Source organism: Ctenopharyngodon idella, chromosome 11, assembly GCF_019924925.1.
Source record: "Ctenopharyngodon idella isolate HZGC_01 chromosome 11, HZGC01, whole genome shotgun sequence".
NCBI lineage: Eukaryota > Metazoa > Chordata > Actinopteri > Cypriniformes > Xenocyprididae > Ctenopharyngodon > Ctenopharyngodon idella.
This window is the reverse complement of record NC_067230.1, coordinates 20,617,480-20,645,328: the sequence shown is the minus strand read 5'-3', so window position 1 is coordinate 20,645,328 and position 27,849 is coordinate 20,617,480. Positions and strand designations below refer to the sequence as shown.

Below are 27,849 nucleotides of genomic sequence, written 5' to 3'. Positions count from 1 at the left end.
TTTCAAACATGTAGCCTAATGTAACCCCCTGGGCTGTTAAAGGGACAGTAAATGTTTATAGTCTGCTTTAATCAAAAAGCTTTTTGGCCAAAGAATCCAATGTGTGATTTGAAACTGATTACCACAATAAAAAAACATTGAGCTTAAAGAAAAGATCATTTTGCAAAAGGTCAGTGAGAATAAAAAGCTGCTGCTGGCTGTTTAATAATGTGTTCCTGCTTCTTTGTTGTTATGCAACAATATTACAATTTTACATAAATTCATTTTAGTATCATTTTTTTTGGTAACACTTTAGTATAGGGAACACATATTCACTATTAACTACGACTTTTCCCTCAATAAACTCCTCGTTTACTGCTTATTAATAGTTAGTAAGTTAGTTGTTAAGTTTAGGTATTGGGTAGGATTAAGAATGTAGAATAAGGTCAAGCAGAATAAGGCATTAATATGTGCTTAATAATTACTAATAAACAGACAATATTCTAGTAATATGCATGCTAATAAGGAACTAGTTAAAAGACCCTAAAATAAAGTGTTACCATTTTTTTATGTAAACATGAAACATTAAGTAAATAAACATGAAGGATCCTTGACTTAAGACCCTCCAAAAAATGTCTTGATCACTTTTAAATCAAATTAAACACTATTCATTAAAACAAAAATTTATTTAAGTAACTTTGCAACTACATGTCAACTAACTCTCATTAGAGTATTAGTAGACCGTAGTAGACCCAATTGGCAAATTGTTTTTTTTAACACAAGACAAGATTTATCATTTATGCTTAAATTGAAAGAAAAACATGTAAATAGGAAAAAAAGAAAAAGACTCTAAACTCTGAAAACAAGTTTTATTTCATGCAAGATAAATCATCTTGAGCCAAGAAGAGACCTTCCCTGTTTCTTTTCTCAGTAATTTCATAATGCTTCCATTTAATTTTCCTCTTCTAACCTTCTTTGTTTCATTTTCAGTCTCTTTGCAGTTTATCATCAGGTCATTATTCTTGACCTCATTCGGCCTACAGCTCAATTTGGCTGGTCATTTAAAAGCCTTTAGCGGACACATGAGCAGCTAATAGATTACATCACAAAATCCATATGAAATCAATTTGCATGAATCAATATGTGGATGGAGAGTCTGTGAAACAGACAGAGAAGGTGATGATCAATAACCAAGAGTACACATGTTATTTAACAGCTATAGCCAAGCACCATGCAGCAACTCCTACCCATTCATTTTAGTAAGTTATCTCCTTATCCTGAAAGTTTATGTCAACTGTTTATATTTGGTCACAGTTAATAGTGGATGTTTTCGAAAAGCGTTAACAGCTCTTAGGATCAGCTGTAACTTCACACTCTGTCTTAAACTGATGAGGCAGATGGAAAGAGAGCTGGTAGAGCAGTAACGCCTCCTCGACTGCCGCTGGTTAAACCGTGAGAGTGCGAGGGTTTTGCGGTGTATCCGAGTTGGGAGATGGGTTGAGATAAAGACTCTATGAGGCAGCAGGAAACGTTGGATGAGGGTGAGTGAGTGAAGCAGAAAGGGGCCTTATCTGTTTTCAACAGCACTCTCCTCTCAGGCATCTCTTTAACCACATGCAATCAGATTTTTCAATCTCAATAAAAATAAAAATAAATGAAAAAGATAAAAGAACCATGAATGACCTTAATCTTTTTTTTTTTTTTTTTTTAAACTGAAACTTGTGGTCATGAGCCATAATAACTGCAAGGGGCTAATAATGTTTCAATAATATAGTTTTGTAATTCAGTATTTAAATTTTTATTAATACTTATTTTGCTGTATTTTATAAAGGATGCTCGGATATAAAAATTTTGGCTGATACAATAAGTCGAGAATTATTTCCATGTTATGGCAGATAACCGAAAAATTACTATTAAAATTTTAAATAGGGTGAATTCAGGTTGATTGGGAAAAAGTGTCCCAATCAACCTGAATTCACCCCTACATTAAAATTAAAACACAAAATCAGACATTTTAAATGCTACAAGTGAATTAGCATCACAGCATTGTAATGTGCAGTATGAAAACTGGGTATTTATTTTGAGATTTGCTAAAGATTACATTTAACAGTGTTAATAAATTATTAGTGTTTTAAAAATTAACTTTAAGTCAGCATTAGATGCCAGAAAAGGTAAACTAAATGTAAAAATAGGGGAAAAGTAAATAAATATTGTCTGATACTGATTAAAAAAAGAATGTAATATTGACCAATAACCAATATGGTACTATTATATTATATATCTCTATTTTTTTTTTATACTTTTTTATATGAATGCATCAGATTTATTAGTAGTATAAATGTGAGCGTTAGATGAAAGAAATCTAAATACAAGAATAGGGGAAATTAACAATTAAAAACCCAATATCAACTGATACTGATAACAAATCATGAAAATAATTTTCATTAAATTTATCATAACATTTTTTCTTTGGTCAAATCAACTTAGATAATTAATGTGGTTCAGATAACATAATATTTTAAGTTTCTGTTGATTAAACCAATCGCCTCCAACTCAAATTTTTAATTTCAATGAACTCAAAATTTTAAGTCAACCAGGTAACTTACCTTTTTAAGTTAAACCAACAATTCTTTTTTACAGTGTACCATTTCAGTCCACATTAGAGATTGATCCTTAATTTATCCTGTTTTTATATTTAATTACCTGTTATTTATATATTACCGGATTGATTCATACAAAGTGGTATGAAAAAACACGCAATATAACGGTACACTGTAAAAAAGAATTGTTGGTTTAACTTAAAAAAAGTAAGTTACCTGGTTGACTTAATTTTGAGTTCATTGAAATTAAAAATTTGAGTTGGAGGCGATTGGTTTAATTTATTCCAATGCATTTTTTCCGTAAGTAGAATAGGGAACGGCGTACGACATACAGCGTAAGCTTTTTGAAGAATACGAAAATGCGGTTTTGGCGGAAACACTTGGAAGGTGATCATTTGTTTATATAAAGCATATACATTTACATTTTTTTCAAAAATGACCGATCATTTCGCTAGATAAGACCCTTATTCCTCGTCTGGTATCGTTTAAAGCCCTTTGAAGCTGCACTGAAACTGTAATTTTGACCTTCAACCGTTTGGAGACCACTGAAGTCCACTATAAGGAGAATAATCCTGGAATGTTTTCATCAAAAACCTTAATTTCTTTTCAACTGAAGAAAGAAAGACATGAACATCTTGGATGACATGGGGGTGAGTAAATTATCAGGGAAATTTTATATGAAAGTGAACTAATCCTTTAATACAATGAAGGCAATTGGTTTAATCAACAGAAACTCAAAATATTATGTTATCTGAACTATATTAATTAAGTTGATTTGACTAAAGAAAAAAATGTTGTGATAACAAATCATGAAAATAGTTTTTACAGTGTACATTGTGCATATATTATGCATTCCTAATATATCCCCTTATAAAATTCTTGAGAACTTTTCCTCCTATTTCTAGCCAAGATACTCTCTGCATTGTTTTTGCATTAAAAGGACAAAAGTGTAAAACAGATGAGCTGGCCGCAACACAGAGCTGCACCTGTCACCTTCCCCAAACCATGCGCACAGCCCACACAGCAAAGACCACAGGACACAAAGACTGCTTTCACCTGAGACACACCGTGCCTTCTATTAATAGCACAGTTCGGCAGTGGTGCTGACACATCTAGAAGTAGCAGTGGTTACCTTCACTGACAGCAGTTACTATAATGTGGCTTGTATTACTCATGTGCTGAGAGTGTGTGAATCAAGGTCATGAAGCTAAAACACTGACGAATTGCTCTCGTATTATTTATCTCTGCTGTTTTTGGCCAAAGGAACAGTCTGAAATGAAGCAGCGAGCTCTAAAAGTACTAGGAGCAGATACGAAACGAAGGGCGAGAACATGTCACACCAGGGAACGAGCAGAAAAGTTTACACAGGCCATCAACTCTAACATGCTGCGCTCCGCCGGATCCACAGGGATTGAAAACAACCGTGTGTCATCATCATTTGAAGGCCGAAAATAGGAGCGGGGGCGCTGAAACCGAAATCTCTCCTGTAAACTACAAAAGACGCGGCTGGGCCGTTTTGGCACGCGTCATCACATTGTTTTCCCCTGACTTGTATTTTCATGTCATTGTTTTGTATCCTCGGGCCAAACACCCTCCTCCAGATGGTGACTGTTCTAGTCTCCTCTTGATGGAAAGTCAGATGTTTACCAGAGCCCAATGAGGGGGCAGAAGAGCTGACAAGGGCAGTCAGGTAACAAAAGGTCCCCACCTGCGAGTCTAGTTTAATTGGGATGACACATACCTGTATTAGGGATAGATTTACACCCATGTGTTGCCAAATTTGCACCATATCCCCTTAGAACGGTAAGAGAACTTGCCAATAGCATACAACACTTTCAACACTTATCTTGAGTAAAGTTTTTCCACCAAGCAAAAATCTTGCCATGAGTTGCATCCATTTCTGTAGGCATTTCTATCCATGCTCAGTATATGATTGTTGAGATGTTAAAGGGATTGTTCAGACAAAAATCATTTATTCACCCTCATGTCGTTCCAAACCTGACTTTATTTCTTCTGTGGAACACAAATGTGTCTCATACAATGAAAGTCATTGGGGTCCTATAGGCTACTTTCTTGAAAACGACAAATAATATTAAATAGAAGTAGGCTAATACTGCAAAAACAATGCATTCTGGGTAATATTTGTCATTTTAAGAAGAGGCCTATAGGCTACTTTCTTGAAAACGACAAATAATATTAAATAGAAGTAGGCTAATACTGTAAAAACAATGCATTCTGGGTAATTGTCATTTTAGAGAAAGTAGGTTCACCCACATTGTATACAGAATGCATTATAATATACAGAAGTAGGCTAATATACTGTAAAAACAATGCATTCTGGGTAATATTTGTCGTTTAAGAGAAAGTAGGTTGTTTTTACGGTATATTACTGTTTCTGTGGAAAACGGTATTTTATTGTGTAAATTTGTTTAGTTTTTTTACTGTTATTTTTTGGAGTGTACAGTTTTGGTGCAACATGTAAATTCATTTTTGGGTGAACTATCCCTTTAAAAACAACCCTACTATCAGTAGAGATGTTCAAATAAAGACAATACATAAAAGTAGGAACTTTAGATGCCTTTGTAATGCACAGAAGATCAAAATGCCATATGTAATTTATAAGCAGTTATTGAATTATAGGCCTACATGGTTGGGTTTAGGCAGACAAAAAGGCTCTGTAAGTGTGAACTGTATCTTAAATAGCTACAACTGCTTTTTAAAAAACCACAAGCATGTTTCATTACTCAAGAGGAGTGATTAATGCTGCGATCATTGGACAGTCGTTGAGCGGTACCTGAGGGGGTGGCTGTGCCTCAAAATACTCATGAAAACAAGATAAATAATTAACTGCCAACAACCACTTGTTGTTGTGTTTAATTAAGCTATTAATAGTAAACCTCAGGGGTGGCTTTTGAAAGTATGATCATTCAAGGCATTTAACAGCATCTGAATGTTAATTTGTTTTGAGTATTAATTCAGGCCTTCGTTGCTTGAATTTCATGTTGAATATATTTATGTCCTGTTTATTCATTTTCAAAATGCACTTTTACATGCTTACAATTCACATAAACAATCCATTATATACAATCACTGCAGATTTTACAGTAAACAACACAAGAGGGTCATTCGTCAATATGTTGGCACTTAAGCTATGAGGCAGTATGCATAAAGCTTTTAAATGATCCAGTAATCGATAATAGGCTGGTCCTGTAAAAATGTGTGGGAAAAGCATAAATATACTGTAAATCCTAACGCTCAAAATAATGAATTGTTTTGAGTAGGACAAACTTAAATGAAACAAATTAGTTCAGTCAGATTAACTTTTATGAGTATTTAGCACTTTCTTTTTCTTTCAAGTTTATAGAACTGATATCTTTTAAGTAAGCTGAACTGTTTCATCGTTTTGAGTTTTATGAACTTATTTCTTTTAATTTAGACGAACTTAAGTTTAACTGAAACTAGGCTGGGATTTCTATTTCCCAACATGCTTTGCCCATGGCACTCTAAACAGAGAGTAAATGCTAAAATGAAGTGTTTTGTGCAAGATTAATGTAAAGTGGGAGATTTAGTAGTGATTAATGTTTTGTTATGCTAATTTATAAGAGGTTCTGTTAGTGTGGGTTTTTGGAGAGTTACCATCATGGTGACAAGTGGTGTATGCGGCTTGGTTTGAGAGCAAATAAGTTAAATAGTTTATATTGCTACACTCATTTAGAAAGTGATATACTATGCTATTGTTAACATGTTAGCAAATTAGCTAGTTAGCATTTTCCGAATTAGCTTGTTATAGCTAGCTACATAAAAATGTCCACATTGAGGTTAAGTTAAATGTATGAATTAGTGTACTCAAACATTTCAAGTTGAAAAACAATTAAAATGTATGAATACAAAATAAAAATCAGCCAATTCTGCTTACTTAAACTTAATTTCTTAACTTAAATATTTGAGGCAACTGAGTTTTGCCAACTTATTCAGGTTTACAGTGATGCCATTCAAAAGTTGAGGTCAGTAAGATTTAAAATTTTTTTTTTTTAAAGAGAGTCCCATGAGTGCATTTATTTAAACCAAAAATGTAGTCAAAACAGTAATATTTTTACAATTTAAAATAAACTGTTTTCTATTTTAATATATTTTAAAATGTAATTTATTCCTGTGATGGCAACACTGAATTTTCAGCTGCCATTGTTCCAATCCACAGCATTTTTCCTTAAGAAATCATTCTAATATGCTGATATGGTGCTCGAGAAACATTTCTTCTTATTATTGGAAGTCTGTGGAACATTTATTTGAAACAGAAATCATTTGTAACATTATAAATATATTTAATGACATGATCAGTTTAATTCAATAAAACTATAATAAAAGCTGAATAAATGTATCAATTTCTTTAGAAAAAAAAATTGCTGACCTAAACTTTTGCGTGTGTGTGTATAAGGTATACATTATGTATGCCTTATTTGTAAAATAACAAAACCTTCTCTTCTCTGATTTGTTTCTGCATCAGTAAACCATCTTGACATGCATGCAAAATGATTTTAAAGTATACATTTAAACATTTTTAAACTATGTTATCCAAAACATCAAGCTCGTGAAGTACTGGCAAGGTGCAAGATGATAGCGCCCTCTTCAGTTAGCAGAGGACTATTGCGGGTATTACATGGGGACAGAATTCCCAGAATTCCTCTTTCAGTCAACAATGTGAACACACAGTTGTTGATCTAAAATAATTGCTACTGTTTTTTTAATATATATTTTTTCCTGTTTATCTGCCTAAATAACTTTGCAATTGAGTCAGAAAGAAAATCTTTTATGCGAGATACACTCAATTATAGTTAACCAGTGGGGTCCAAGCCTGGTCTCAAATTAGCAGAATAATGATTTGAGTAAGAAAGTTGAATTTTAAAATGTACATACATTTTCTTGAGTGATTCAGTGGAAACAAGAACATCTGACCTTTTGTACAAAGGAGTTCACATGACCAATGTCACAAATTTGCTTATTTGAATAGTGACCTACAGTGCATAATCATACACATTATTAATTCATTTTACTTCACTTATTCAAAATCCTAACGTTTTGGAAATTGGGTCAGGTTTTTTGTTTGTTTGTTTGTTTTTTCTTCATTGAGATGAATAGCCCACTTCACCTGAATTCACTCTCATGGTTAATACAGTCAGATTCTTTCAAAAAAAAGAAAAAAAAAATCTAATTGCCCTCAAACTTTTTAAATATCTTCCTATTTTAAAGCTAAATGTAATATACTATACTAATTGAGCCTTTATAAATGAGTATTACATTCCAAAACCCCATAAACATCTACAACAAACAATTTGTTGTTTTATTAAAATGAGGCTATTATGAATAATTTAACATATTGTTTATTTTTTTAAATCTGCGTCCTTGGTGAAATAAATATTCAAAATGCCTCAAGCATAGTAAAAGTACCAAAAGTTTCCGATTTAGTACAACTTTGATTCAGTCCTCTCACCAACATCATTCAAGAGTCAAGACACATCAAACACATATCCATGAGTGACTGTTTATATATGAATATAACAGTAATAGTGTTTAAAAAAATGTTATTTTCATAACTTCACAACTTTAAACAACCCAGAAAGAAACAGAGACAACCAAATACAGAAATTTATGGATTTCAAAATAGCACTGAAAAGAAAAGTACTTTGGTTTATTTGACTACAGTATTTAAAGACTGCTAATAATTCCCCTCACCCTAAACAATAAGTAGAATTAAAGTGAAGAAGAAAAAAATCAGTATCTTTGCACATTTGTCATTTTTACATAACATACTCTCATAACATCATTCGAAATATTTTTCTGATTAGTTAAAAAAAGTGCGGTACTAAAACATAGCAGACTAACACCAATACATCCACCACCAGCGCTGTTCTTCTGAGTTCATGTTACTGTAGACATCTTGACCTGGGCCATGTTCCCGTAATAACATTGTCAAGTGTACCGTGAACCTGCCTGCCCTCTTGCTTACCTTTGCGTCCTCGGTGCAGGCCGGGCCTCAGGGTCAGGTTGGTGAGGTCTACAAGTTCCCTCTTGTGAGAGAGCAGTGTCACCATGTGGTCGAGTTTGGAGCGAATGGAGCTGTAGTGGTGCTGTCGTTCTTTGGTGATCTTGAGGAAGCATTCCCTCAGGTTGATGTCTTGAGGGGCAAGACAGACAGGTGGGTGACAGTCCACCTCTTGAAGATTGCATGTGGACGAATCACTGGGGTTGTTCTGGTTGCTGCTGGACGAGGTTTGCGATTTAGGGCTTGAGCTCTGAGGCTTGTTGTTGTCAGCGCATGTTTGCACACTCGTGTCTACGGTGTGGCAGATCGTTTGTGTTGAGATGTGGCAGGAAGGTACAGGGGGAGAGATCATCACATCGACTGTCTGAGTCTGAGTAGTGACATTCGTTACCGGCAAACGAGGAGGGTCATCCGAGGTGATCGCTTCATCTCTGAGTTCTTGTTCAAGCCAGTCTTCACCTACAGTGGAAGTATCAGAAACTGGGTTACTCTTTCTGTCTCGATCTTCAATGTCTTTATTCATCTGTTGGATCTCTGGGGTATGAAGTCTGGCTGGAGTGCTCGTCAGACATTCTGGTTGAGGCTTTGTTGTTCGTGCCAAGTAGGAGGGAGGCGTTCCAGGTGGTTTGAGGACAAGATGGTCATATAAACTGCTGCTTCTGGCACTAGAGGGAGCTCTTGCATTCAGTGGCAGCGGTAGGGACTGAGCATAGAGGATGCGGAACTCTTCATCAAATTTCTCAGTTATCTGGCCAGATAACTCGATAAGGTTGCTGCTGTTGAGTTTGCCATCTGTCCAGTTAAACCTGTATTTAAAAGAATGTACCAAAATAGATAGAAAATGTAGTCAAGACTATTATGTACCGATTCTCTGACATTTACAAAGTTAGAACTGATTAATTTACTGCAAAATGTTTCATGATAATTTCTTTATAATCATTCTACATTGTCACACCCACACAAAACAGAAAAAAGAAAATATTTTGAAGAAACAATGAAAGTCAATGTGGTCCTTAACAATGTTGGTCTTCCAACACCAAGACATTTTATAAATATATTAGAAATATTTTCTTTTGTGCTGCACAGAAGAAAGAAAGTCATACATGTTTGGAACAACATGTAATTTTCATTTTTTGGTGAACTATACCTTTAAGATCTTTAAAATTTGTGGAAAAGGGGTCCTAATACCTATATGAACCTGTAGCCACTCTGTTCCCATCAATCAGCATGAAACGCTCATGAACTTTTCCGGTGATCCGAGCACCTGATCTCATGTAGTAGGTAGAGCCTGTTATGGACCGTACTTTCATTTGCTTAAAAAAAAAAAAAAGGTAATTAAAAAATTCAACAACAATAATATTTAACAGATAATGCATTAAGCATGAAGTTGTGAACTCATACCAGCAGTTCATCAAGGTGTACGCGAAGGTTTTTACACATCTGTAAGAATGAGGGGACAGAAGACTGGTCTAGAAGAATATACACAGGAACTCTGCGGCGTGTGCAAGCTTCCTGCAGGTCATGGAAGATATCCAGGTCTGTCAAAGAGTCTGTCACAATGGCAATCACCTAAGGATAAAAATCACATCTGATTAATGAGATATTAAAGGTGCAATATGTAATTTTTTCTGTCCGCTAGAGGTCGCTAGACACCTTTTCAAAACAAAGGCGTAGCTTGATGATGCCAAGTTTGAGTGTGGAATCTTGGGACATGTGGTCTTTACCTCACAGCCAGTGGAAAATAATTGGGATAGGACGCGGGAAGAAATCATGTTCATGGATGCGATTATTAACGTTACTGTAGTATGAAGCAGAGCAGGACCGAGTGTTGTGGGAGCTGAACGAGGCCGCTGGAGCGATTGCGCAACACACGCCTCACGAGCAGCGGAACGTTTATTATGCCACAGTCGCCGGCGCTGCTTCCGCTTTTCCGGTCATGAGTATGAGGTAACGCAGCTCTGTTTATCATATTAGATACATTTGAGTGTGTTGAAAATGATGTTAGAACGTTACTCTGTGTGTTCGCTCGGCGGCTGCTGTGAGACACTTGTTGCACACTGGAGTAAGATAGATCGATTTTAGAATATCATATTAATAAATGCTGGATGGCTTGTGTTTGATAAATGGCATGCAATTAATTTTAAAACATATTGTATGATGGAGAAAATGCTGTATTACTGTTACTAAAAATAAAGCTGCATCTGATTATGCTATGTTAGCTACTTCACAAAATAGCGTTTTTCTCTATTATAAAGCATGGTACTCGCAAAAAATCAAGAAAATTAGATTTAAACAATAAGACTAAACGTGTTGAGCTATATAACAATAATTAGTTTTCTGTCTATAAATATATCAAAACAGTTTGTCTATTAAAACATGTAAATATTAAAGCGTCTTTGGTGTTTCCATGGTTTCTACAAAATAAAACCGGAAACCGAGGGTAACGCGGGTATGACGCAATTGACAGGCGACTCCTCACACGTCCCGGAGCCTTGGTTAAAATTGCAATTTTCTCACAATTTACAAATAGTTGCAAACATTTGGGATATTGTAAGTACTCAAGTGAACAATATATATATAACACTGGCCTAGTGGTTTTTGGATATTTTACCTAAAAAATCTTACATATTGCACCTTTAAAGCATTACTATTCTTTATACTATTCTTTTTGGCTAAACATGGTGGAAAATGAACAGCTTTAGAGCTTCCGCATCAGTGAACTCGATGTTCTAGCTCATTTGTATGATTGTCATGACCGAACTGCCGCTGGCTACACACCTTGATGATTTCTTATTACATTTGGCCTTTAAGTACATGCAAGCTGGAACAGATCCAGACTACCTGCAGGTATAACCTCAATACATTCAGCTCAAATCCCCCTTTCAGTTCAAGGACTGAAGAGCCTGTTGTGGCACCTCCAGGTTCAGACCCTTAGAGGTAACAGTTCAGTGTGATAGACGCTTCAGCACATTCTTACCATTCCACACTGAAGATCCAGAGCACACACTTACCCTTCCCTCACCTGAAAAACTGATCTTTTGACTAATACAGCTGAAATAAGAGATTTTTTTTTATGATGATCATCAAAATCATTACATTGCTTGGTTTTTATATTATTTTAATCCTCTTAAAAGTTTAAACAGGGAACAAATTAATTTCCCAACTAAATAAAAAATAAATGAAGACATGTTATGACAAGACATTTGAACATTCCTCATAAATTACTAGTATCTATTTTTGTTACTTAATCATTTTTAATTAATCATTCCAACAGACACAAGAATCTTTTTCCCATTTCACTAGTAGCTATTCATTAGCTACCATTGTTTTAGTAAGAACACTACAAAATAAGTGCTAGTGCCTATTCAATAAGAACTAAGAAAAATGTAATATATAAATAATAACCAGGTACCAGCAACAAATGGAACACATAATAGTTGCAAAAATTCTGTTCGGAATTAAATTTGGTAAATTTAAGTTAAAATCTGTTACATTGGAATATTTACTAGTCACTACTGGGATAATGACTAGTAGTAAACATGTGACTCACTGAACTGATAGTCTATTTTGGAATAAGTACTACTATCTAATGAATAGTGAAGTTCAAAATGATATTAATCACTACTGATTTACATACTAGTAATTTTAGAATGAATACTACTTACAAAAATATATTTCATAGTTTTAATTATTATACATGTTAAAGCTTTTCATATAGATGTATTCAAGTATAAGTGTTAAATGTTGCCTTGACATTGAGGCACTATTCTTGTAAAGTTGGTTTAGAAATGTATGAATTAAGTTTCAGCACAATGTAGAACAGATGAATTATTGCTACAGATGAATTAAGTAACAGTATCATGGTGACTCATATACACCTACACTACCAGTCAAAAGTTTGGAAACATTACTATTTTTAATGTTTTTGAATGAAGTCTCTTATGCTCATTAAGGCTGCATTTATTTCATAATAAATACAGAAAGAAACAATAATATTGTGAAATATTATTACAATTTAAAATTATGGTTTTCTATTTTAATATACTTTAAAGTATAATTTATTTCTGTGATGCAAAGCTGAATTGTCAGCATCATTACTCCAGTCTTTAGTGTCACATGATCCTTCAGAAATCATTGTAATATGCTGATTTGATACTCAGTTATTATCAATGTTGAAAACAGTTCTTTTTTTTGAAACCTGTGATACTTTTTCCAGGATTCATTGATGAATAAAAGGTTAAAAAGAACAGCATTTATTCAAAATATAAATCTTTTCTAATATAAATCTTTACTATCACTTTTTATCAATTTAACACATCCGTGCTGAATAAAAGTATTAATTTCTTTCAAAAAAAAAAACGAAAGAAAAAAAATTACTGACCCCAAACTTGAATGGTAGTGTATATTGTTATAAAAGATTTCTATTTTAAATAAATGCTGATATTTTTTTTTAACTTTTTATTCATCAAAGAATCCTGAAAAAGTATCACAGGTTATAAAATAATATTAAGCAGCACAACTGTTTCCAACATTGATAATAAATCAGCATATTACAATGATTTCTGAAGGATCATGTGACACTGAAGACTGGAGTAATGATGCTGACAATTCAGCTTTGCATCACAGAAATAAATTATATTTTAAAGTATATTAAAATAGAAAACCATAATTTTAAATTGTAATAATATTTCACAATATTATTGTTTTTTCTGCATTTATTATGAAATAAATGCAGCCTTAATGAGCATAAGAGACTTCGTTCAGAAACATTAAAAATAGTAATGTTTCCAAACTTTGTGTATATAACATTACGCCCCAAGCAATACCTCCTTTGCATTTTTTATCATCCTCCTGGCTGCTTCTTTGCAACTGTAAATGCACTCTCCATAACTCGGCTGGAAGTAGGCGACTGCACGCGTTACTCCTCGGAACGACCCCGTGGTGAACGCTGGCCAGCCCATCTCTAAAACTGGAGGCTCAATATCAGAGACCTCGGGGAAATAAGTCACAGATGAACAGTCCAGTGTGCCAGATTGGTCCAAATGAGAATCGTCTCCGTTCAAAGACAGTGATTTGGGCACTACAGCAGCGCGAGAAATCCGCCTGATCTCGTCGTCGGAGAGAAAGTTAGGGATTCTCTCTTTCTGCAGGAATCCCATAAAGGATTCGACTCCACCAGCGACCAGCTCCTCCAGAGCGAGTCGGTGTCTCTCATTGTAAAGTTCTTTAACGTTTAGATCCTGGCCTGTCCTCGGTGTCCGCCAACCCGGCGAATCCTCAAGACACTGGGAAAGAGCCATAACTGAAAGTTTATCAATCACACTAACGTTTCCTAAAATGAATATTACTGTCTAACACCTGTATCCTGTACTTTCAGAGGACCCATCCCACCGCCAAGACGACCATTGGTCGCTACGTTGTTGCCAGTCGAGTTGTTGCGTCACGTGCCCGCCAAGTAAGAACGCCATTGGACAATCTGCACTGCGCCTATTGGCCAAGTTTGAATTCGGAGGCAAACAAATGCGGCGTGTGTGATTCTCCTCGTGTTGTTGAATGTGAAATATTCACGATGGCGTGGTGTTGTGAAACTATGGCCTCATAAAATACAGGTAATGATACTCCATATAAACAGCTAATATAAAATCAGCTGAGGTTATGGTAGCATGTCTAAGCAGCCCTCATACATAACTCCCATTCCTGTTGGAGTAACTCGTTATTTTACTTAATAATTGAAATAGCAGTGTTATTACTGAATATATTTCATGCTTTATTATTTACAACAATAATAATGTTATAATAATAACTGTAATAATCGGTCATTTTTTAAAGCTACATTTAAAATGACATGCCAAATTATTGCTGTTATCAGGCCTTTGATTACAGCATAGAGCAGAATGGGGCTAGTTGTCACACACACACACACACACACATTATTACATGAAAAATACAGTTTATTTAACGCTGACTTTTTGTCACTATATTGAGTAAGATGTCAGTCTGATATTAAATAGACTTTTCAACTGTTAAAATTGAAAAAAAGTAAAAGTTAATGTAAATACCAAACCATTATTTTGTATGCGTAATTAAATATTGTAATTAAATTGTATGCATTTATAAAATTTAAAATACAGGACTTTCCCCAACGTGACACTTATGAAACTACCCTAGTCCTGAGAACAGAGTTATCACGGCCTTTCAATTATATAGTTTATTTCATAATATAGTTGACACTTTCTTGATTGTATGGTAGTGTGATTTAATGTTCACTTGATTATTCAACAGCTATGGCAAAAATGCATATATGACAAATATTGTAGTTTGGTGGACAAAAAAACAGACATTTAAAATCAACAAACTAAACCACTGCGAGAGAAAACACATTAGATTTTTGGCTCAAAACCTTATTCCTGAGATACAGTCATTGTGACAACTAACCCCAAAGTCCTCTATATAATATTTATAAAGCCAAGCAATGTCCACCATGCATTCACACTGAAAGATGAAAAGTTGGAGCCAAGGCCTTAATGAAGGAAAAGCCCAAACCGCATGGCAACCGTCTTGTAATGGACAGTAGGTGTTTTCGGGGTTTATCCAATCAGATTCATCTCTGCCTGTACTGTCAAAAAAAGCTGCACATCTGAAGGTGTAATTGCAACTGTGGCGTGAGGGGGAGCCCCTGGATAGCAGGTCTATCACCACGTCCTAAGAAAAGAAAAGTAAAGACTTTGAAACCCTATATGTATTTTATATGCGCCCACATACAAGGACTGAGTATCACACAACCTGTTGATAATAGACAGGCTGGTGTTTGTTGCGCTCTGATTGACTAGTTGTTATCAGTTTGGAGAGCACAACAGTAGTCTGTGGGAACTCTCAGATTTATTTTCACCTTATATGACTCTCTCAAAATATATTGTAATCAGCTTTTATGAAATTGTCCATGGACTCAGTGGTAAATGTGGCATAACCAAGGACACATTTGCATGCAGCTGTGCATATTTATTATCACTAGTAATAAAAGTATTGTGTAATGTATAAATATTTCTAGTGATTATTACTTGAAGATAACAATAATATGATAACTGGTAATTGTGGCAGCAGAGCCTCTACCTTCTTATATTCTAATAATAATAGATTAATATTGATAATAATAATATCTGTATTTAATTGCATGTTGCACAAAATCATGGTTGTGTGAAAATAGAGACTTTCCTTTCTATTCTATTGATAATACCAATAATATGTATTCTGTTGCATGTTGCAAAATAATTTCCCCCAGCCATGGGTGTGTAGCATTAGATATAATATTCTATTCTGTTTTAACAATAATATGTATTGCATGATGCACAACAATTTCCAATTTGTGGCTATTCTATTCTATTATATTCCATTCTATTCTAATAATATGTATTATATTGCATTGTCAATAACTTTCCCCGGCCATGATTGTGTATCAATGGCTATATTATATTATGTTACTGTTCTAATAATAATAGGTTATGTATAATACGTAGCGCAACAATTTCTAGTTTGGTCGTGTGGCTATAGATTCTATTCTTTTTTGGGGGGGTGGGTTCTCTTTCTATTGTAATATTGCGCGCAATATTTCGTATTCCTATTCATGCGGTTGATGCAAACATGCGTTCGTAGTAGCCTGTATGTAGTAGGCACATGCTCATGATCGGTATAGTAGGCTAGGTTGTTTTCCCCCCTCGTCCTTATACGACCTACTGACCGAAAGCGCTGCTCCATATTTCTGGCTATATTAGACATTTGCGCATGAGTCACTCCCTTCAGTGTGTCTGCTCAGCCCGTCCTAGAACAGAGAGGGGTAGGATCAGGATTTTGGGTTTGGGTGACGCGCTTTAATCACGTGCCCTTATTTGAGAGCGCCTGGCGTACATTTCTTTCCCTTCTCGCCACTCCAGCAGCGCCCATGTCAGCCGGGCACATAATCAGTGTGCCATAAAGCAGTAGATGCTCCTTATCGCGGTGACCCGACGGGTTCACGTTAGTTCACAGGGTTCATCTGAGGAGAGGTCTCGGCCCCTCCTGTTCCCCTGAGACCCGGAGCGGAGAGAAACCTAAATGTTATTCATTTCTGTATCAATAACGGATTTCCATTCGCAGTCACCAGAGCCGACGAAAAGGTAGGGAACTTTGACTTTTCAAAGAAGTGAAAGCGATTTATTTAGGTGACGCGAACAGTCCTCAAAAGTAGTTCTAGGAGAGAGAAGCGTGCCTTGTTATTCTACTCATATGCGGCGCGTGAAGTCGCCTCTATGTATAAAATGGCGACAGTAGATGGGAGTGCTTAGTTAAAATTTTTGGTAATAGCCAAAATATTGCGCCGCGCTAGACACTCAAACTCCCGAGAAACGTCTAGCCGGATGGAGGTTACTAGTGTCTCAATACGAAGCGAAAGGGTTAACTTACCAGTTTGTTACAGTTTGTTACTCAGTGTTCTCGTCTGCTTCCAATTTAATTATTCGCACGCTACAACGTGCCTATGTGATGTTACTATAGTCTGTCCATTTCGGAGCGAAGCGCGTCAGATTTCGACTTCAAACGGGGGTCAAAATGGGATTGATCACCGGCGATGAGCACGGAAATATTGGCACATAATCGATTTCCAAAAGTGATCTTTACGATGACGAACGCTTCGGGGGTTCCTGTAGTTTAAAGCTGGCGCAGATCTGGACAAGCACGCGCTATCAACTGTTAATGGGTACAGAATGTACTCAAACTCAGATTTAACTCCAGATCATAACCCTGGCTCTGATACCACACATTATAAATCATTATTTAGAATGATGGGCTCTCAGGGTATTTCATCTGAACTCTCTGCCGCAAGCATCTGTTCAGTAAACAGCACTTTTTGCTAAAGTACACTACTTTTTAAAGTTAGCATGCAGAATAACATTGTGAAAATGCATTAGAAGTGTGCTTTCTGTAGGTCCTTTAGCATGCAATGTGGTCTGGGTGAAGATCTGCAGTGTTGTAATCAGGCTAGGCAATATTGCCTTTCATCCTGAATTTGAGAACAGTAAACCATTTAGAAACGTGACCTTCCCAAAGTATTTGTAACTTAAGAAATTCTTAAAGAAAAATGATTTATACATACATGCGCAGTTTGCTCTGTTCTTATTGTGTCCAATTAGAACAGCATGACGGCACAAAATGAAGGACTAAATATTAAGTCGCTTGTGTGTGCACTTTGTTGTACGTTGATTCCAGTAAAAGCTGTCGGTTTATGTAATATTCTTTGAATTAAGAGAAGAGAATTGTCTGCCTAATGCCAACTGGATTTCTAAGCAGAATTATAATTATGGAGGCTCTATGTCCTCTATCCGTGCTATAAAAGCAGTCAAAATGATTAAATTATTTATAATGAAAAGCTCACTGTGCATGTAATAACAAAAATGCCCTTCTGTGATATCTCACATTACCTTATTAAATTTGTAAATCTAAAGAGTGGATGAATGTCGTGGAGTAACAGACAGAAACGAGCTCCACAATAGGAGTATATCCCCAAAACCTCCCCGTAAAGCCCGTATTAACCTCAGTACTTTTTGAGACAAACTTTTGGCTTAACGGCGGAGTGTCGGCCGTACAAGTATTTCAGCTGTTCCAGCGCGGTTTTGTATGGAGGAGTCTGGCATTCGCCGAGACCTGGCACTTGACTCAGTACAATTCATGGTGCTCCGCCATCTTTCTTTTTTGTAACTAATGAGTGTGTCGCACCGGTGATCAAACTCAGCACATCACATCAATGATTATTTCTCTCCTATTTGAAGGCGTACAAAGTACTTATTTTACATGTGATTTTCTGAATCTTTTCCGTGCCTTTAATGGCAGGTTTTTGTGTCACAAGACCTGGCAAAGTAATTCTGAAAACGCAAATACCGCCTTTTGTAAAATTCTGGGGTGCTCTGTTAGTGAAAAAAAAAAAACCTGCCATGATTACGGAGCGGAAAAAGGGACGGATCCTCATTTGTTTCCAATTTGTATATTGGCATAAACAAATAGCACAGTCAAATGAAATATTTGGAGTTTTGTTTCTTTTGGGTTGGAGGGCTACAAAAAATGTCCCCCAAGTGTGTGTGTGTGTGTTTTTTTTTTTTTTTGGTGAAGAATAGAGGATTTAGTCCCCTCTGTGTGTTGTGGGCAAGGAAAGGGAAAGGAGAGGGGTTGCTATGGCAATGTTAACACATGAGTGGCAGCGCAGACTGGCCTCCCAAGAGTCCGTGCAGCAGTCACCGAGGTAAGGGGGGCAAAGCGGGCACTTCTGATGGCACCCAGCTTTCTGTAGTACTCGCATAAGGTTCATTGACTGGATTTAAACATAAACACGGGCAGCCCAGAAATAGCTGATGGTACAAACGCTTGTGTTGGTGGCATTTTGCTAATGAGTCACATCCTATAATGAAGGTGAACTGTAGGATGCCTCAGCGGTGCTTCAATCTCTTCATAATTAATGTGGACGTGTTTGACGCCGTCACTGATATATCTTGCAAACAGCATCGTACAATGATGGCATGTAGTCACATGCCCATCTTATGTACTGGCACACACATTCAGGAAATATTTCAATGGCATGCGAGCATTGAGGGCACTGCATATGGCTTCCGGCTTAGTGTCATATTTCCCTCGTAAATGGGAGCGCCATTGTGTAGAATGAAGAAAAATTGTCACGACAGACTCTTATGATGACCTGCTTTTTCCTTGTACTTATAGAAATATAATTATTACAGCATGTGCTCACTGACCTTTGTTATGGCTTCTTGGCGTTAAACAAAAGTCACATTCATGCAGCACTTATGAAAGATGTTCATGCTAAAATTGACTGATATCTTTACGAGCTTATTCAGCTCAGCCTCGTGTAATAAAGCAGATCTAGTCTAAGAAATAAAAGAGGACGTCATGGTCGTGTCTGGGAGCACTGTGTATTTTGGGCCGTCATTTCAGGTTTTTTTTTTTTTCTTTTTTTTTCTTCTTTAAATTCCTGAATGGTTTCCTCCTTTATTTAAAAGACAGCTGGAACCATTGGAAAAAATATATACACATGGACACCACATTGTTTTTATCCAAAATGTATTTATAGTCTGATGAAAGAGAAGCTCATGAAAATTCAGAGCTAAAAGCAAAGCAGAAGTCTGAGAGGTTTAATCAGTGCACGTTACTTGCACAAATCTTGTGCCAATTTTTTCATTGAGTTTGAAGAGGGATATATATATATATATAATATATATAGTCAAACCAAAATTTATTCAGACACCTTGAACATTTCATTCATTAATACAGTTTATTCACTATAATGGTAATAAAATATGACAAGATCTCAGAGTTAAACTGTGCCAGAAAAATTAATCTTAATTATGTCAGATAACACTTAAGCAAAACATGGTCAGATCAAAGTGTCTGAATAATTTTTGGTTCCAAATTTTTATCAATTTTACTGGTAGTCCACTGTATGAAGAATTTTTGGGTATAATATGTCACATTTTGGTTTATTTTGCTATCCTCACTTACATAAATGAACTATAGTGTCCTGTACCCACTAGTAAAAATATATCAAAAACATCTGAATAATTTTTGGCTTGACTGTGTATATATACATACCTACATATACATATATAGCAATGACTTTACTACATATGGTCGACACTCAAATTAACAGTCAATGCAAGATATTTACATGATTAAGTAGAACAGGAGGAAAAATGTGAACCGCAGATGAACTTTATCCTAAAATGCTCCCGCACTGCCTGAAGTGTAGTGTGTGGAGGAGTGCACCAAAAAGAAGAGGATTTAGCGGTGTGTGTGTGTGTGTGAGAGCATATGATCAAATAAAAGAGAAGTGAGTGCAATATGGTATGTAAGAAAGAATACAAACATACTCGCAGCTCCAAAAATGTGACTGTTTATAACATTCTGTTTATTTTAGACCCCTTATCATGAAAAATTTCTTTTGAGCACATTTTGTTGCTGCACAGAAAAATAGAGATTTTATTTCAGCTGCCTTATAAAAGGTGTTCATGCTGAGAATCTATTGATATCTTTGCAGGCTTATTCAGCGTCGTCCCATGTAATAAAGGACGTCCAGTCTGGGATGCTTCAGCCTTTAATCAATAATGAGAAAGGATCTTGTATTATGTAAGGCCCGTATTGCCAGGCCTTTGCCCTCATGCTGCATTTAATACTGTGCATCACTATCTAAAATGTTTAAGCAGAGCCAGACTTATTAAATGTGAAACATGTAACATGATGTAATATTTTAGTTTCAAACTGTTCAAAGACGTGAATGTAGGTCAGTGTTGTTGTGCTAATTTTCAACCAGATCTGCTGCATGCCTTGACTCCACAGGTTGCTGGGATAAAAAGGCCTCCGGTTTCACTGCTAAAGCTACGAAAGTACTGAGACGCACAGTAGCAGGATAGACTGTTTTGTGTGAGACTGGTTCACCCCGGTGCTGAAACACGAGGCCTCTCTTTCTGAGTTCCCTTTTCAATAGCTCACTGTCTGGAAACCTCTTGTCCTGTGTCTAATCGCACGTCTCGGTTGCCAGATAAAGCATCCCATTCTTTGAAGAGTGACCTGTTTTTTTATATAACATTTTTGAACCATCTCCTACTTGTCCAGTGCTAATCAGGCTAGTGGTTCAAAGCTTCATCTAGGTCTGTTGTAGTTAACTAGCACTTTATGGTTTATATTAGAAGAATCTGGAGAGCAGATTTTTGTTACCATCTGAGAGAGTAGTCGGTGCCCTCATTCGTTCAGACAAACTCCACGTGATTTGAACTCAACAAGAGCTCTATAACTTTATAACAAATATAAAACTTGTGTGTAAGAAATGCTGCACACATTTTAGTAACAAACATAGCTTTTTTTTTTCTATTTGTTCGGTCCAAAGATTTTTACACACACATTTATGAACATTATTAATATTATTATGCAACTTCCTGTATAGTTTCTATTCAGAGCCGTCTGGCAAAATTTCAGTAACCATGTCAGGGGTTAACATCCATTGATGAAATCTGAGTATCATGGACTCATAAGCAGGCTGAACATACAGTAAATGCCCACGTCTGGATGCAGGGAACCAGGATTACAGCATAAGATGCTGGTGACCTAGTTTTATTTTTATTTATTTATTTATTTTTCTGGCAGGAAGGCAGCCGTCATGAGAAATAAAAGAGTCAGTTGCAAAAGAGTACGTCACTGCCATGTCTGGGTGCACTGTGTATTTTGGGCAATGTTTTTACTTCTGAATGGTTTTAACCTTCTTCTTTTTTAAAAGACAGCTGGCCATATTGAAAAAAAATATATACACATGGGCACCACATTGTTTTCATCCAAAATGTATTTGTAGTCTGATGAAAGAGAAGGTCAAAGAAATTTAGAGCTAAACACCAAACAGAAGTCTTGGGTGGCTTAATTAGAATCTTCTGCAGATGTGTAATGCATGGAAAATCAAGTATTATATTACTAGATTTATTCACCAGCTAGTTTTTAGCTGAAGTATTAAAACTGCTCAAAAAAGATAAACTAATTTATGTGCTCTGCTATCAGCTTCCAAGATGGCGACAACACATACTTTAATAAATCTTTAGCTAGCGGCATTATTTTTTATTTAGGTTTACAATTACACACGTTAATTACTTTCATCTTATATTTTAAGCTTCAAACCTGTAAGTCGACTACATATTGTTAATGTAAGAATCATTATAAGATATTTACATATTTTTAAAAACATAACAGGCGGAAAAATGTGAACCACGTATGAACTTTATCCTGAAATGCTCCCCCCACTGCCTGAAGTGTAGTGTGTGGAAAAGTGCAACAAAAAGATTTAAAGGGTGTGTGTGTGTGTGTGTGTGTGTGTGTGTGTGTGTGTGTGTGTGTGTGTGTGTGTGTGTGTGTGAGCGAGCGAGCGACTGAACATATATAGAAATCACAGAGAACTGGGTTTGATGTGCTATGCAAGAATATAAACTCACATTTTTGGAAACAAACATTTTTGGAGTTTATTTATAACAAGCAACGGTATCTTGGAATCTATTTATTTTAGGTACCTTATAATGAAAACTTCTTACAAGTACATTTTGTTCATTTTCTTTGCTCATAAAAAATAGAGATTTTATTTCACCACATCAGTACAATGTTTCTGCTCTCAATAATGAACTGTTTTTAGCTCTACTAGGCAGAGAAAAAAAATTGACTTCATATTAGTGATATGATTATAATAAACATTTAACAGTGGTTGGTGAGAGCATTTCAATAAACTATCTCTCATTTAGGACAAATTTTGTGATGCATATCCCATGCTGACATTAATTTCTAGTTTGTATCACTGTTTTATATAAAAATGTCATGTGTTCTCTCCTTAGGTTCACAGGGAGTTGTTACTTTGCTCCCTTATACAATGGGAAGTCCTGATAGCTGAAGATTTTACCAATTGCTGGTTCATCACGGCTGGCTGATGACACCTCAACTTCATACAATTCCAGTATTTGTTTCTGACTCTTTACTCATCTGCACAAACCTACACTATGGCCAGCAAGAGGAAATCCACCGTTCCCTGTATGATTCCATCAAAAAACAAGCACTTGCGGGAGGACATCATACTAGGATGCTTACCTGAGCTCCTACCCACAATACCTGAAGACAGCATCCTCAGTATCTCTTCAAAAGATGAGGATGCACAACGATTCCATGATCTCTTGAAAGCCGAACCGAAGACTTCATGCTGGGAAAGGGGAACATATAGCTGCCCTCTGTGCTGCTTTGAGTCCGGAGACTTGAACCTTTTTCTTCACCATATGGACAACTGTCACATGGACTTTCATGCTCAACCAAACTTTTACTGCCTGTCTTGCAAGGTTTCAGCAGTGAAGTTTGAAGGTCTCGCTTTACATAATGCAAAATCACATCCTGAACTCCATACCACGCACAAGAGAGTATCCTTGCAGGTTACCAAACGAGATGGAGCTATCACAGTGGAGCAAACCCTGTTTACAGAAGAGGATTTCAGTGAATCTGGAATATCCATTACCAAGACACCCATAATGAAAATGACCAAAGGGGGGCACAAAAAAATTGTCGTCTCCCATACTGTTGAGGTACACCGGGCCGAGCCTAGCAGCGAAAAGCCCGCAACTGTAACCAATGGCACTTCATTAAGGACCTTACCCCTAACAACATCACATATCATCGGTGGCACTACTGCCCCTCCGGTCCATAAAGTCCCAAACACACATGGAATACCAGGGATGCATAACCGTGGTCCTCTGTGGAACTCTAATCCGTCGTCACCTGATTCAAACGTTGATCTCCCAAAGGTCATGATCCCTCTAAGTAGCATCCCCACCTATGATCCAGCCATGGATTTAAGCAGCTTTCTTAAGACATCGTTTGGTAAGTTTCCTTACCCTACCAAAGCAGAGCTCTGTTACTTGACGGTGGTCTCTGGCTTCCCAGAAGAGCAGATCAAGCTCTGGTTCACGGCCCAAAGGCTAAAGCAAGGGATCAGTTGGTCTCCTGAGGAAATCGAGGACACACGTAGAAAGATGTTCAACACTGTATTCCAAGCCACACCGAAAACGTCACAGAATCAGTCCTATCACCACATTTCCCAACACTGTGTTTCTGTCCAGTCCGGCTCTTTGAGTTCTAACTATATACATCAGATACCAAAGGGAAGTGTAATGGGTTGGAAAGGAGGGGTCATAGTTAGCCAGCCTAGTGTGACCCAGGCCGCATCCCTTAAGCAGCAGCAGCAGCATCCAGTGGTCCAGGCACCACAGGTGAACATCCATCATGCTGTCATCACTAAGGAAACTGGAAATGAATTATCTTGTCGGACAGCTGAGAACTGCAACATTGCAAGCCGAGGAGGTAGCGTGAGCAATCATGGACACACTGGAAAAGGTGAGACTGGCTTTAGCTCATTCATCAAGACTAGCATTAGCTGCTTGCCTGGCACTCCCAAGAGTCAAAACAGCAGTTACAGTGAGGGCAGCATTATGAATCTGACAAACATAGTCAGGAAAATTGACTGTCAAGTCAATGACAGGAACACAAATTGCACCAGCAAATCTAACATCAGTCCAACTTCCATTTATGGCCAACAGAAAGCATCCAGTATCGTGAAAGAAAGCAGTAACAGCAGCTTCGCCACCACCAGCAAATATAACAACGGAAGCACTTATAAAAGCACCAGCCACAGTACTATTTGCACTAAAAGGGAGGGAAACATCTTAGATCACACCAGCAAAAGCAACTCTGACACTAGTGTCATTTGTAGCAGCAGCAACACACGAACTAAAGAGTTCACACCACCCCTTACCCATAGCCTGGTCCCAAAGCCTGGAAGTCTCATGGATCCATCCCTTGGAAAGGGCAAGATATTACCTGAGCAACCAGGCACTCTGAAGCAAAGCTTTATACATAACTCATTCCCAGAACAAAAGCAGTTTCTTGCTCCCCAAGGTCAACCATACCATGTACGTACTTCGACAGACTCCCAGTCTGCTTTGGGGGGATCGTTTAGTAACTTGCCCCAGAGCTCCCTCCAATCAAACCCTGCAGCAAGTTCGCGTCTTCTGGAGGAACCGAGTCAGCACTCCTCTCCATCCCTTTCTGCTCATCAGGAGCAACATTCTCCAGAAACTCTGCTGGGAGCACCTCAGGTCCAGTCCACAGACTTTACTGCCGTCCACTACAAGGAACATGACCCCAAGCACTTACCTGCCTTAGACAAAGACACAAAGCAATCAAATTTTGATAAAGAAAGGTTGCACAGAAACATAACACAAAAAGAAAACGAAGGAAGGGTTTCCGGACAGCACACCGGAATAACAAAAACATTTTACAAGTCTGACCAGAAAGAGCATAGCAACCTTGTTAACACACTACATACCTTCACAAACGATAACACTAACCAGGCTAAAGAAGGCATGCCGCTTTTACGACAATACATACAAGAAGTGGACCAATGGGAAAGCAAAAGTGACTATCCTGAAGGGTCAGCCGTGAGCCCTATGAAGATAAATGTAATTGCGTTGAACAGTGAAGAGAGTTTGTACAAGACCAACAGCAAGCAGCTAATCAGCAAGCCGTTGGAGAACTTGATCAATGACAGTGGTCCTAGCCATAAAAACAAATCTTCAGAATGGCACGAAAGCTATCGGCACATACCGGTGGAGGCTGAAGAGCGTATATCTGACATAGGTAACACTGAACCACATCAACCAGATAACCTTGTGGGGCTTGAAACTGAGCAAGTTAAACGTGATCTACGCCCGGAACAGAAAAGTATTTTTCAGAGTCTAGATTCTGAAGCTCCAATGCTGCCAATAAAGAAAAAATCAAAGGAGGCTCTGGCGGAATTGGACAAATCAACTGCAGGAGAACAAGATTACTGGGAGATAAAGGATGAGGAGCATCAGCAACCAATGGGCAACCAGAGTTTGAGGGGGCATCAAGCACAAGACAGTCAATCAAGGTAATAGCTGGAGACCATTGATGGACCATTAATCGGTTTATTTGAGAAAAATAAAAAAGCTAATTTTGAGCATTTTCCCAAGAGACCCATTGTAGTTTTTCTAGCAACTGACTTGTTGAGACTGACTGAGTCTTCAACTGCTGTCTACTACTCTTGGATTGTCACATCACATTACATTGTTAAAGGTAATCAAAGTAGCACAAATTTTAAAATTAGTTTAATTGGGAAATGTGAATTAAATTATGTGCATATTAACAGCATTTGGCCTTTTGATCAACTGATTTTTGATACAGTATTTTAAATTAGTCACTGGCACGCACGTTTATGTGCTTTATTTAAAAGGCTATTTTTGGCGTTAGTGAAGGCAGAGCTAATGAATTATAGAGTTACTCAAAGTGTGTCTTAACGTGAATAAATAATGAAAATTGTGTGTAGCAAAGTGCTGGACTCTCGGCTCTCTTGTGGAGTTCATGGTGTGATGCTGTTCGTTGTATTTGGGCTGGTCTAACACATCTTTTTTTGCCCTACAGGGACTGTCTGAGAGGAGAGCTTCTGAAAGTTTAAGGACTTCACTCCGCAAGACGAAGAGGCAGAGGATCCCGTATTCATCCGGAACATTACATTTCTTGTTTTCTTTAAATATGACAGCAGATGAGATTGTAACACATTTGTGATGGTCAATGGACTTGAGTTTTTGGAAGGCGGCCAATCCAGAGAGTAGCCGCTACAAATGTAGGTCTGATTTGATTTAGGTAAATTCTGTGTAGGAAACTATGATGTATATGCTTGAAACTGCACTATCGAGGGTGTACTGGACGTTAGGAATGTCAGTTAGATATTGTGATACTTCGTAATATGTCAGATGATCAGCACTTCTGCAATGCCTTGGGTTTTATGATATTTGTTGGGATATTCCAACCAGTTTTCCTTCTTCATGTCCAGATCAAATAAGTTCTCCATGGCTTATTTTTCCACACAACATCGAGCAGTTAGTGACAAATCATGCACTATAACTCGCTTTAGTGGTGTCTGTCTGCACACACAACAAATTGGCCAGACATTGCCTTAAACGTCACCTTTCTATTTCTATGACTGGCTGCACAAACAAGCTTTCAGCAACTGTGTTGGTGTGTGTATAAATTGGGGATTTGAATCCCAACAGAACTGCTGCTATATCTTCGGAGGTGTTTTTATAAGCATTAGCAAGACTATTATATATATGTGAAAAGCTTAAAAAAAAATTTAATTTATGGTGGAGAAAGTTTAAAACGGTGTGCTTACAATCCGAGGGGTATTACAGTTCTCACAGACAGTCAAATCAAGTGCTCTGCTAACTGGATATTCCCTGTGTTTGAGTTGGGCTACGATTTAAATATATATATAGTATATATATATATATACACACACACATTATGCATCATTTATATGCTGCTAAGTTCAGACCATCCAAAGTGAATAACAGGTGCTTTTCATCCCTTATTATTTGCATTTATAGCCAATGTGGTTTCTCTTTTAAAAGTTAATACGTAAAGATAATATCTGGACTTAACAGTATTACCTTCCCGTCCGTTCCCATTGTGCAGGTCTGTCTAAAAGAACACAGTGCACTGGAGTGTTATCCTTTCTACACATTACAAATCTTTTGGTAATAAATGGAGAATGTCAAATTTAAGAACTGGTGTCTTGAATGCATTTCATGCCATTGAAAGTTACACACAAGATCT

General features: G+C 37.0%; 2 protein-coding genes across 3 annotated transcripts; one reads left to right on the top strand and one right to left on the bottom strand.

The window, feature by feature from the left end:
• Nucleotides 1-8,098: 8,098 nt before the first annotated feature.
• Nucleotides 8,099-14,320, bottom strand: fam83d (family with sequence similarity 83 member D). Its single transcript, XM_051911996.1, has 4 exons — nucleotides 13,446-14,320; nucleotides 10,021-10,188; nucleotides 9,808-9,932; nucleotides 8,099-9,425 (listed from the first exon to the last, which is right to left on the bottom strand). Exons 1-4 carry the CDS (start codon nucleotides 13,917-13,919, stop codon nucleotides 8,501-8,503), a joined length of 1,692 nt encoding a protein of 563 aa, XP_051767956.1. The 5' UTR covers nucleotides 13,920-14,320; the 3' UTR covers nucleotides 8,099-8,500.
• Nucleotides 14,321-16,444: 2,124 nt separating this feature from the next.
• On the top strand, nucleotides 16,445-27,800 carry zhx3a (zinc fingers and homeoboxes 3a). 2 transcript variants are annotated; one of them, XR_007932546.1, is made up of 4 exons: nucleotides 16,445-16,769; nucleotides 23,010-26,125; nucleotides 26,230-26,310; nucleotides 26,656-27,800. XR_007932546.1 is itself a non-coding variant. In XM_051911993.1 (3 exons), the coding sequence occupies exons 2-3, from the start codon at nucleotides 23,172-23,174 to the stop codon at nucleotides 26,687-26,689; spliced, it is 2,988 nt and encodes a 995-aa protein (XP_051767953.1). In that variant the 5' UTR covers nucleotides 16,448-16,769; nucleotides 23,010-23,171; the 3' UTR covers nucleotides 26,690-27,800. The 2 variants fall into 2 exon arrangements, 1 of the variants encoding a protein (XP_051767953.1); XM_051911993.1 differs by lacking the exon at nucleotides 26,230-26,310 and having other exon boundaries at nucleotides 16,448-16,769.
• Nucleotides 27,801-27,849: the final 49 nt, after the last annotated feature.

What these genes read in the sequence shown, in the direction of transcription:
- fam83d (XM_051911996.1), bottom strand. Translation starts at nt 13,919, where the DNA reads ATGGCTCTTTCCCAGTGTCTTGAGGATTCGCCGGGTTGGCGGACACCG. An exon ending in TGATAAAAAATGCAAAGGAG is followed by an intron (nt 10,189 to 13,445) that starts GTATTGCTTGGG and finishes TTTTATCCTTAG; the next exon opens with GTGATTGCCATTGTGACAGA. An exon ending in GTGGCTACAGGTTCATATAG is followed by an intron (nt 9,426 to 9,807) that starts GTATTAGGACCC and finishes TTTTAAATACAG; the next exon opens with GTTTAACTGGACAGATGGCA.
- zhx3a (XM_051911993.1), top strand. Translation starts at nt 23,172, where the DNA reads ATGGCCAGCAAGAGGAAATCCACCGTTCCCTGTATGATTCCATCAAAA. An exon ending in GCACAAGACAGTCAATCAAG is followed by an intron (nt 26,126 to 26,655) that starts GTAATAGCTGGA and finishes TTTGCCCTACAG; the next exon opens with GGACTGTCTGAGAGGAGAGC.